General features: G+C 36.5%; 1 protein-coding gene across 1 annotated transcript in view; it reads left to right on the top strand.

Annotated features, from left to right (window-relative positions):
• Positions 1-1832, top strand: part of LOC149925136 (oxytocin receptor B-like) — a 67392-nt gene extending 65560 nt beyond the window's left edge. Inside the window, exons 5-6 of the mRNA XM_090161702.1 lie at positions 870-1346; positions 1741-1832. Coding sequence (XP_090017828.1) covers positions 870-1246 — 377 coding nt within the window. The 3' untranslated portion in view covers positions 1247-1346; positions 1741-1832. The remainder of the gene's footprint in view (positions 1-869; positions 1347-1740) is intronic.
• Positions 1833-12116: the final 10284 nt, after the last annotated feature.

Here is a 12116-nt window from a genome sequence, read left to right as displayed (position 1 = left end):
CCAATATTTTATTGGTTTTGCATTGGTTATTAATATATATAGTCATTATTTGACCGAAAATCATCGTTATTATAAAAAATCTCCACTCTATTTCGTGACAATTTGGCTAGAAAATTAGGTAGAATTTGGGCTTTTGTTCGAAAAAACCTTTTTGACGGTGGGCCCTTTTTTGGCCTAGTTTCATTTCCGTTTGGGCTCTGGGACGTCACTTATACAAGACAACTCTGGTAATCAGGTGTGCAAATGTTTTGTGAGTGACTACCCTCTGGGAAAATATTTTCCACCGAATTTTAAGGCCAACACGTTTCACTTCTACCACGAATAGAAATTTTAAGGCCAACACGTTTCACTTCTACCACGAATAGAAATTTTAAGGCCAACACGTTTCACTTCTACCACGAATAGAAATTTTAAGGCCAACACGTTTCACTTCTACCACGAATAGAAATTTTAAGGCCAACACGTTTCACTTCTACCACGAATAGAAATTTTAAGGCCAACACGTTTCACTTCTACCACGAATAGAAATTTTAAGGCCAACACGTTTCACTTCTACCACGAATAGAAATTTTAAGACCAACACGTTTCACTTCTACCACGAATAGAAATTTTAAGGCCAACACGTTTCACTTCTACCACGAATAGAAATTTTAAGGCCAACACGTTTCACTTCTACCACGAATAGAAATTTTAAGGCCAGCACGTTTCACTTCTACCACGAATAGAAATTTTAAGGCCAACACGTTTCACTTCTACCACGAATAGAAATTTTAAGGCCAACACGTTTCACTTTTACAACGAATAGAAATTTTAAAACCTTGAGGTTTGAATTTCATTAATTTATCACGGTTTTATCCTCTTCCAAACAGGTCCAGTCATCGCGATATTGATGCTGTTATCGAGCTTAAACAGTTGCGTCAACCCGTGGATTTATCTCTTCTTCAACCACAATCTCTTGAAGGCGTTGAAAGACTTTTGCTGCTGCCGCAAGAAAGGAGGCAAGTCCAAGCACGACACGGTCCTGTCCACACACACCGAGTTCCAGTCCTTGCACAGCCACGTGGTCAACGAGAACCGTTACGCGGTCAGCGAACCGAGGGCGACTCCGGCACTCAGTCGCTTGCAAGCCGCCAGCCCCGCCATCGCTTCTAAAGACCGCGTCAGTAATCTCATCACCTTCAACGACAACGCGGACAAGACCTCGTTCGTCTCGGAAAATGAAGTCAGCGATGAAACGTGCGCGTGATAGGTTCACCGTGACCCATAAACGCTCGAGCGAAATGGATTGTATAGGATTTTCTAGAAGGTATTCACGCGTATCGTATTTTTCTTAGATGGTTTAGTTTGTACATTCTTAGACCAAGAAACACAGGGACATCGCACGGTAGATATTTCGCGCCGGAAGCTTCGTTGCGGCTGCCTATTTCCTATTTATCTCGCGCTGTGTCGCTAGTAGCGAAGGTGAGTCAATTTTTATTGGCTATTTGAGTCACGTGCGCAGCCCTACAATCTGTCAGCACGTGGCCTGCAACAGCGTGGCTCCAAAAAACTAAATTTCTGGTTTGTTTTTTAATATTTGTATCCCTAAAATATTAAAAAAATATAAAATAATTTAAAAATATGTAACTCTTAGCTAATTATTTTTTTTCAAGTTCTTTAAAAAACGTTAACAAAGCCCCGCCGAAAAATAAAGCGTTGGGTATGCTATGAGCGAGACGTCCCTGTGTTTCTTGGTCTAAGGTACAACTCTAATGTCAAAATCATTTTCTAATTTATAAAAAATATGTCTATAAATATTTCGTCGCTCAAATTGCTGTTTTTAAAAACGTTCAATGTTCTTCACCCATTAGTTTATTTTTCTATTCCGTGTTTAAAAAATAATATATTCGAATTCTTTCAAAAAAAGGACTACGTAAATAAAAACGCCTCTAGCATTTTGTAAATACGGGAAAAGTTTCGAGCTTAAAAAATCAGAATATTTAATTTGTTCCTTCGTGTAAATAGAATCCACCGAAAGCGAGAAAACGTCTTCTATTTCAACTAACAATTTTATCTTTTCTCCTTACTCTTTCTAGTCTCTGTTTCATTTTCGTGAGTAAAATTTTATCTCTCTATCTCGACCTTTTAATTCTTCGAATTTACAAACATCCATTTCAGGGAACACACGCGCCAAAGCCTTTTCACGATGAATTTTACCGACTTTAACTCTGGAAACTTTACGGAAAAATCCCTCTTCACACGCTTTGTCGCGTTCTTATTTGACCTAGTGGCTTAAGTTACGATTATTAATTGGGATCCTAGACTCTACTTCGTCCCTACCTTCGAAATGATTGTCCGGTTACGTTCGGGTGCTTGAAAAGTAACTAGAAAGATTAATCGCTCCTTTGGAGGCTTTGATTATCCTCTCTTAATGTTTGACATTGTTGGCTTAGCGCATTCTTGACCCGAAACTATTTGAAATTTGTTACTGGTTTTCGCAACAGTGGTTCTCTCTAGAGCCCCGGTCACACTTGAGAGTAAAATCGGTGATCAACTCGCAAGGAGAGTACCCGAGTTGTTTATTGCCGATTTTGTTCAAAGTCGGGCGTGATGTAGACCTATATGAGATATGAAATTTCCCAAAAGGAGACGTTGCACTAGCCATTTGATTTGCCATGGCCACCAATAATGTTCTTGATCACTTAAAACAAAAATATGATTTTTTCCTTATTTTACCCAAAAATTCTTACAACTTTACCACACATATCTCATATAGGTCTACATCACGCCCGTTTTTGAACAAAATCGGCAATAAACACTTCGGGTACTCTCCTTGCAAGTTCGAAGCGAATTCCATTTTTTCTTGGTTCTTACGTGCGAAATGACTTCGTCCCGGTTCTGTTATAGCCAAGGCCTAAAGTGATTTCAAATTATAACCAGAATTTTAAAACTACTGTATCCCGCAGCAATTAGTTAATCATGTTTCCTATATATATAGTAATATTATTTGACGTAATTTCGAATTTTAGTCGCGTTATTTTTTGAAAATATAAACAATGTTACTTCCCCACCTGGTCGTTTTGAAAGCGATTCAAAGCAAACCGATTTTTCACTCTGGTTTAAAAACTACTTATCTAGGGGTAAGTGTGAACCTAGCTTTAGTTAAGACCGCTATTTAAGATCAAAACGTGTTTTTGGTGAATAGAGGTTTTTAGACCAATTATAAAGCTCTATTTTTCCACTCCAAATTGTAGTTTTAATAACAGGGTATAATAACGTTTTACGGCCATTTTTCCATCACGTTTTATATCCTTAAGGTAAATAACGTCGTAGAAAGTCCGATGGAATTTCGTAGTTTCGCTCCACCATTCCTCGTCAAGTATTACGCATTTAGTTGATGCTTAGACCGCTTAAGCGACCATAATATAGTAGCTTTCGTTGCTCCACGGATATTTCCGAGAAGACTCTTCAAAACATGAGGCGGATAACGACGGCCGATGAAACCATAGTTGTACGTGCTCTTTCACCGCTGCTGGGAATACTGCTCATCTCTAACGAAGACCTCGCTAACGGTCAGTACAATTTTGCTAGAGTATACTCCGTTTCAAACTTAGTCGAAACTGGATCTTTTTGAGTGTACTTCAGTAGCAATATTACAGCCTACTTCCTATTGGTTTGTACCATCGTGTTGCGGTTGCGGCCAAAACGCGATTATAGTGACTGTTCTGGTCGGACTATCTGCGCTCCACAGCTTTACACTCTCGCATCTTTATGGTCTTGTTCACCTACGGACCCCAGAGATATTTTAAAATAGAACCCTTTTGGGAAAATTCTAATGCTGAATATATATTTGCCATAGCTATATGCGACCACCCTCCTACCCAATTTAGCCCGGACACCTGACTTACAGGCATTAAAAGTCGCCAAATGTGGCAGTTTTAACTTCAAGTTGAGAACAATAGACCCTTTCAAGCTGAAAGCGGCCAAACCATTCGCACAGACTATATAGTGATACTTCAGAAAGATTTACAACTGTGACTATTGTGTGGTTTTAAAATCACGAGAAGGGATTACATTTCAAATTATATGAATATTTTAAAAGGGGTTACGCAATTAATATGATTTCGATATTTCGCTACGCATAAAATTAAGCACCGCTTCATATTCAAAAGAGTTCCGTAAAAGTACTTCAAAAGTGTATTGTTTATTTTATGCGAAATTCGACTTACTCTTAATTGCGTTGTGTTGTCCCGTTTTAATACGATGGCTCAAACCGCCCTCATTAGTGAATATTTTGGTTTTATTTCCAGCTTTGTTAATTCTTCAAAACCGGCGGTGACCCCTAATCCCTTCGCCTAGTCGGTTCATTCCCTTCTCTAAGTCTGTCCCGAAAGATAAAATTTAAGAAAAAACTCGCGACACCGAGAACTCCGCCTCTGGAAATTGAATTAAAATTCAATACCGTTTCGCTGCAAAAATCCGAAAGATTGTACGCCAAGAAACGCGTCCTTAAATCTTTTCGTTTTGATTATTGATCGAACGTTATCCTACAGTTCATTTAATATAATCTTTCTAAGGCGTACCACTTCTATTCCCCGCAGAAAGAATCGGGAAAACTTTTTCCCTTTTAAATTAGAAAAATGAAAAAAATACTTGCCCAAAAGGCGTTTGAAAATCAATGCCCACAACTGTCCTTTCCCGAAATTCGTCCCGGGGTATACTCTTACTTAAAAAATATTAAATATTCAAGTTTAGAATTATTCATTTAAAACCACAAAATATTCCTCAATATTTAGTTTTTTGTCAAAGCTTTGAAGAATCTTATTAATTTTCTTTTTGCCTGTTGATTGTACGGCTAAGATAGTTCTTAATTAATTTCCTGAAAGCGAAATCGATAACGACCTAATAGACTTATGATCCCAAGGAAAAGTGAGCTTCAATTTCCCCCGAAATAATAATAATAATAATGAAATGAAATGATTTTATTTACAGTGCACATCAACAGCGCAGAATGCGCCAACAAGGATATACACTTTGGAATTGGTAACAAAACAGTTTGAGTACATAAAATATAAAATGAAATTTAAACAACGCAGTATTGCAGGAGAGATAAACCACCCTACTTCAATTTTAAAATATCAGAATATTTACACGCGAAAATGTCTATAACATCATTGTACGAATTGCAAGTACTCTGCATAATAATAATAATAATATCAAAATATAATAATAAAATAATATTATAATATAATAATATAATGATATAATGATATAATAATAGAATAATAGAATAATAGAATAATAGAATAATAGAATAATATAATAATATAATAATATAATATAATAATATAATAATATAATAATATAATAATATAATAATATAATAATATAATAATATAATAATATAATAATATAATAATATAATAATATAATAATATAATAATATAATAATATAATAATATAATAATATAATATTCGTAAATAACGTTCTTTTGACGTTGAAACATCCATTGCCTGTAGCCTTCTGAAAGAAGAATCGGGTTATTAGGCTCTCTTTCGCCCGGTGGCTTTCTTCTCCCTGAACTTGAGTGTACGACGTGTGGAACACTTCTACAGGCGTAATGTCTATTTTTGGCCTATTTCCCATCCGAGACTTTCGTTACGAGGATTTATTCGTAATTTTGTGGCCGTTGTGAAATATGAGCCATAATGAGTTAATTATTCTTTCTTTTCGTTGGACGTCTAACGAGATTGTCCGTAATCTCTGCGGACATCGCGAGCCAATCTCCATTCTCGCTAATTGAAATAGGGCCTTCATGCGCCGACGATCTACGCTCTCTGCGGATGACACCTGACGCGACATTTCGGTAGCGAGAGGGTCATTAGCGCCCGGGGTGAAGAATTCTTTTCTATTCGGGCTCGTAATGGTCCCTCTATCTTCCCTTTCGTCTGGATTGGGTGGTCTTTCGTGTTCTTTTAAGGGTTTCATTTGTTTCGCTTTTGAACGTTATTAACGTTGGCAAAGAATTCTTTTAGGTCAACTTTTCGGGTCACTCACGAGGAGAGTACCCGAGGTGTTTACTGCCGATTTAGTTCAAAGTCGGGCGTAATGTAGACCTATATGAGATATGAAGCTTCCCAAAAGGAGACGTTGCACTAGCCATTCGATTTGCCATGGCAACCGAAAATGTTTTTGACCACTTAAAACAGAAATAAGATTTTTTTCCTTATTTTACCAAAAACGTTTTACAAATTTACCCTAAAAATGTTCCAATTTACCCAAACTTGAGGAAATTTACCTAAATGTGGTCCAAATTACCCATTTCATGATTTTAAAATTTAAAAAAGTTTTCGTAGGAGGTACCCTGTGAAAACGAAAAAATCCCAAGCGTTTTAAATTCAGATTTTTTGTTTTAATTGATCAAGAACATTATCAGTTGCCATGGCACATCAAATGTGTTGTACAACGTCTCCTTTTGGGAAATCTCATATAGGTGTACATTACGCCCGACTTTGAACAAAATTGGCAATAAACACCTCGGGTACTCTCCTTGTCAGTCTTTTCAACGGAACATGAGCTGGGGTGGCGAACTATGAGATCAACCCCTAGATTTTCAGTTCGATTTTCTAGTAGATAATTTATTTTTTCATAAATAATCATTCCGAAATGTAGAATTCTTACACGGTTAGAAATAAAGGTTTAATTTAAGACCTATAAAGTGGTTAAAACTTTTTCCATTATTTTAACCATTCAGGGTATTGGCACAGAACATATTCAAATCTTCTGCTCTCCAAATTCAGTCCGTTTGTGGAGTGTATAATAAAGGTCTATTCACACGAGCCAACTTTTTGATCCAACTAGATGAGTAAACTTTGAGTTGACTCATCTAGTTGGTTCGTGTGAATAAAAGTTCGATGAGTTGATCCACCAAAAAAGTACGCGAGAAAAAAATGGATCACTGATCCATTTTTGCTGACTCAGCATTTTGATTTGAAAAGTTGGCTCGTGTGAAAAGGTCTTTACTTATTTTACAATTTTTTCTTCATAAACTTTATTTTCAGTCCTTTGTAGGCACTTATTTATTCCGATTATTCAATACGACTTAAATTTGATCCATCAACTTGGCCAAATTATGTGGTTATCGCCCGGGAGTAATATCCCAATGAGCGTTCCTGAATCCGTGCAACAAAGGCGGGGGGTGGAAAAACGCTAATTATATTTACGATATGTGATATAGATGTAATAACCCCTATTTGGGTACGCATAGTTTGACACCCTAATCAATATTCCCTTTTTTAAAATCTGTAGTCAATATTTTAAAAACTTAACTAATGTTAAATATTCTAGGTTACTGGAATTTCTTTGCATTGTGTTATTTTAAAGAACATACTCAAAAAGAAAATAACGTAGTATTTAAATACTATTATCGAAATTGGTCCATATATTGTTTTTTCTTTAAGGGAATAAATAAAGTATTCAAAAAGGACATAATGTAAGAACAACTTTTTTATACCTTTACCACAAGGACAGGAAAAAGTTTAGTCTTAGGATTACTTTCCTTTGAATACCAAAAAAGGTATTGTACTAACTATGAAAGAGTAAAATGCATCTAAAATAAGTTACTCGACTTTTTAAGTACCGTAATGGTTTGAAATATCTTAAAAGTCCAATTTGATCCGTTTTATAAACCTTTATTTTTAACAGTGTAATAGTCATTTCCAAGAAGACTTTTAAAAATGCATAAGTACTCTTTATGTTGGTATTATTGGGCATCTCCAGTCCGTCGTTACTGAACCGGGAGCACTGGCAACTTTCAGCAAAAAGCCACATAAGACAGAACCACGGCGCATTCGGTCTTTAAGGGAGTAAAATGAAAATAAAAATAATTTATTTTGGAGTCCAAATAGATTTTACACGGTCAATTTATCGTACATTTATCGAGTTCAATCGTACAATGTTTTGAAACTACTTGGAAAACTAATGGTTGAAGAGCTTTTTTTTGTAATCCCGATTTTATCTTTCCTTTTCGAGAGGAAACCCCGAGGCTAGGCTCGGCGACTGGCCCGTCAATTTTCCACGCTACAACCTACAAAAGTTGGCGGGGAAAAAATGAGAATAAGGTTGATCTATAGCAACAAACATTCCAACCACGCAGCGTCTGTTTATGGCCTCCGGTCAGTCACTTCTTATTTTTTCAGCTGACCGCTTCTCAGCCTAAGTCGCTGTCCGCGCGTCCAGCGGAGATTGGTCGTTGCTTCCGATTCGAAGCCACATTCATTATCGCTCTGCCAGTTTTTGGCCACTGTCGCCTTACGGATTTTTGCTCTTTCCCGAATTTCCTGACCTCAGTACGGTCTTTCTCCGACCCGGTATGGCAGAGAATCCTTATCTATTAGCGTCAATCTTTTGGTCCGAGAAAATATTCCCGATAATAGCCTTAGGCCGAAACATATAAGAGTTTTTTTTACCTCTACGTTTTTCTCATTTTTGTATTAGAAAAGATTTTTTTTATTAAATTGAAATTTCCAAGAAATGACTGAATGGCTTGATTGATATATATATTTCCTTCACCCAAAGATAATTTGTTACCTCTACGTTTTTCGGATTTTCATATTAGAAAGAGAGATATTTTTTTTATTAAATCGGAATTTCTAAGAAATTATTGAATGGCTTGATTGGAATTATATCTTTCCTCAATCCAACGATAATCTGTAAAATACCCTTACAAATCTCAGAATCTGAAAAAATAGAAGATGCTGGGGTGGCTGAGTGGTTAGCACTTTCGCCTCACAGCAGTCTAGGAGCTGGGTTCGATCCTAGCTTGTGGCATTGGGTGAAAATTCGGAACAACTCTTTCTGCGTTGAGTTTTCGAGTTCTCTACGGTTCTACCCACTGGTTTAAGAGTTTATCCCCAAGTATTTCGGTTTCCCCTTCCATAAAAACTTGTTGAGGTTAAAAGCAAAAGTAGCATAAGACCCAAAAGTGTGTCAGAACGGTATAGTAGTTAATGAGAGTTTGTCGCAAAGTAAAAAAGGGAAACGAAGGGGGTCGGAAAATACGTCATCAAAATCGAGGTACTCCAGCGCCACCGAGTGAGGCGTTTTAGAACGTAGGTCTACGGGTGAGAAAATCGCGCCAGACTTTAGGCTAAATATAATGTTGCTAGTACTATTCCAAATAGTAGGTTATGTAGACTATAATGTGACTAGGTCTCACTAGAAATTTTAATAGGCGCGAAGGTACAGCTGACACACTTTTGGGTGTTATGCTAATTTTGTTAAAGGTAATAGTTAGTGTAGGGAGCTGTTGACTCGCGTGGTCACCACACAGAAAAAACAATGTTTCGAATCTAAACGTTTTCCTAAACGCCAAAATGCAACGCTTTTTTAAACACATCTGAAACCTAAACACATGTTTAAGCCAACACTGTTAAATAAATAAACATGTTTAAAGTCAATATGTTGTATTTTTAATCGTGTTAAGAACCCCTTACGTTTAGGCTAAAAACATGTTTAAAATCGTGGTGTTGACATTGTATAAATGCTTACCTTTTTAAAAGAAGGTGTTGAAGATTTAAATATGTTAAGTTTTATGTGTTTAGGTTACAAAAGAAATTTAATTATTTTTGTTTTATTTTAAGGTATTAGTGCTCCGTAGATGTATGCAGCTCAGGATGTTGCGGAGCACTACTTTTAATGCGTTTATCTTTCATTAGACACTTAGTTTGATTAAAAATATTTTAATTCAACAAAATAATATCACACTTTGATAACAAAATAGTCTTTTGAGAAGTTGTCATTAAATATAGTTTAAAAGTAACTCAGTCTGTGTAATCCTCTCAAACATTATCATGTGAGAGAAATTGAAAGCTCAAATTTCAATTATTTGATATTGTACTAATTTCACTCACATGATGTTAGAGAGGTGTAATGACAGAAGGACAAGGCTTAAGAATTTATTCTCAATTATAGGAGACTAAGAGAGTTGGCTTTCATTACACATTTAACTTATGACGTTCGTGGGAATTGTTAATTAACCATCTTATAATATGATTAAATAACAAAATTTATACTAACCATAAAGTAGAGCTTCGAAGTCCAGAAGACCACACCAACAGTCTCTTCTGCCAAGCTCGGTTGAAGTAAAATGGCGCCTGTGACGAGACTTAGCTGGAGCGTAAATACAAAACGGTTCCGCCTAAACATTTTGTTTAAAACCTAAGCAGTGTGTTTAGAAAAACGTTTACTTCCCGAAAACGTTTGCGAAATAAACACTTCCTAAGGCGCCGCAACGCGTACGAAGTGTTTAAAATTTTGGCGTTTCTTTTAACAACACAAAGACGTTTAAGATTTGAACATAATTTTTTTCCCGTTTAGGAAAAACACATGTTTAGATGTGAGAAATGTGTTTAAAAGGTAAGCGTTGTTTTTTCTGTGCACCCTCCTGGCATGGATTAAACACTAAGGATGTTCCTCGGGCGAAAAAACACACAAATGCCCTGTCACGTCGCCACCTAGCGGCGCGAGTCCGAAAAACTGGAAATTTATTTTTCTCTCCGCTCTATCCAGGGGCAAACAAACCCACGTGCTTTTAAATAAATAATGGTATCGAAAAATAGCAGACGAATTCTAAAAATCACGGTATAAAAATTCCAAAAAATAACAGATGGCGCTACAAACTAATATCCGGTGCCCCTAGATAGAAGAAAAACAAAAAATAACACCTAGCTAACGAGGACTTTGCCTTAGGAAGCTAGCCCGTGGAACATCCTTTAGTGTTTAATCCATGCTCCTGGATTAATGGCTTTAAAAGTCACTTGATGACTTAGGCCTAAGGTGGTGCCTTGGGTATTATCTTATTATTATTATTAGGAATAACGTTTTTTTTTTGACATCACTGGTATCCAATAAACCAAATGACGTATACAATATTGAGTAAAGAAACGCAACCTTTTTTATTAGACATTTCCTGGAATATATACATATATTTGCATTTTAACGTGATAGTGCCGTGAGCAAACCCAAAACAACATTACGCACCTTACAGATCCCTTTTATATCTAACGGATTTTATCTGTCAGAGAATAGCTTCATTTCTCCTTCTACAGAAAGATATTCTCTAACTCCCCTCATCCCTGCCGGATATCCTATGACGAGAGAGCTTTATTACTAGCCACGACCTTGCTAGCGTAACCTCAAGTCTACAATAATAAAATATATAATCCTGCCATAAATATCTACTGATATAACGTATAATAACGCTCCCGTTTCGAGTTACGGCGGTTTTTTTTTACCACATTACTCAACAACAACATCAGCGTACGATATAAAACATCTCGAAGGCTAAATTTTACCGTTTTAGGTTCAGAAACAGTTAAGCCACGTTCACACTTACCCCTAGAATCGCTTCGTTTAGATAACTAGTTTTCAAAACCAGCGTGAGAAATCGCTTCGTGTTGGTTCGGGAAGCAACTCGTCCAAGTCGGTTCGATTAGAATCGCTTTCAGAACGATAAGGCGGGCAAGAAAAATTGATCGTAATTTCCAAAATAATGGGAATACAATTCTAAATAATGTCAAATAATATTACTATATGTATAGTAAACATGATTAACTAATTGTTTTGGGATACATTTTAGTATTTTTATTCTAGTCATAATTTGAAATGACGTTAAGCCTTGGCTATAATCGAACCGGGGTGAAGCGATTTTGCACGTGTGAACCAAGAATTATGGTCGGCGGTCAAAACTGGCATACAAACCGACCTAAACTGGGTTTTAGGCTCTAGTGTGAACGTGGCTTTAGTGGCGCAGTCACCATTTTAAGTCCAAAAAAAATCTATTTTGTGAATTGTGAGTGAAATTACCAGCCATCTTGGCAGTCTAAAGTTGGCAACAAATGACGATGAAAGCTTTCAATTTTATAGACTTCACGACGCCTTATTTTTTGGATTGTCTTCGCAAAGTGGAATCGCTCTGGATTGTAAATTTGAAAAACTTTCTTTCGGAAGACCTATACTTAATTCGAATTTTTTTGGGCCAAAATTTCGTCACAGAAAGCCAATTTTTAAAGGACTGCGTTCTTTATGGCTGCTTAGCTTCGGCTAACGGCTGCCCTTCCTTCAAATGGGACTTTTT

Source organism: Leiobunum rupestre, chromosome 10 (assembly GCF_980474605.1).
Source record: "Leiobunum rupestre chromosome 10, qqLeiRupe1.1.hap1, whole genome shotgun sequence".
NCBI lineage: Eukaryota > Metazoa > Arthropoda > Arachnida > Opiliones > Sclerosomatidae > Leiobunum > Leiobunum rupestre.
Note: the sequence above shows the minus strand (reverse complement) of the source record. Positions and strands in the feature narration are given on the sequence as shown.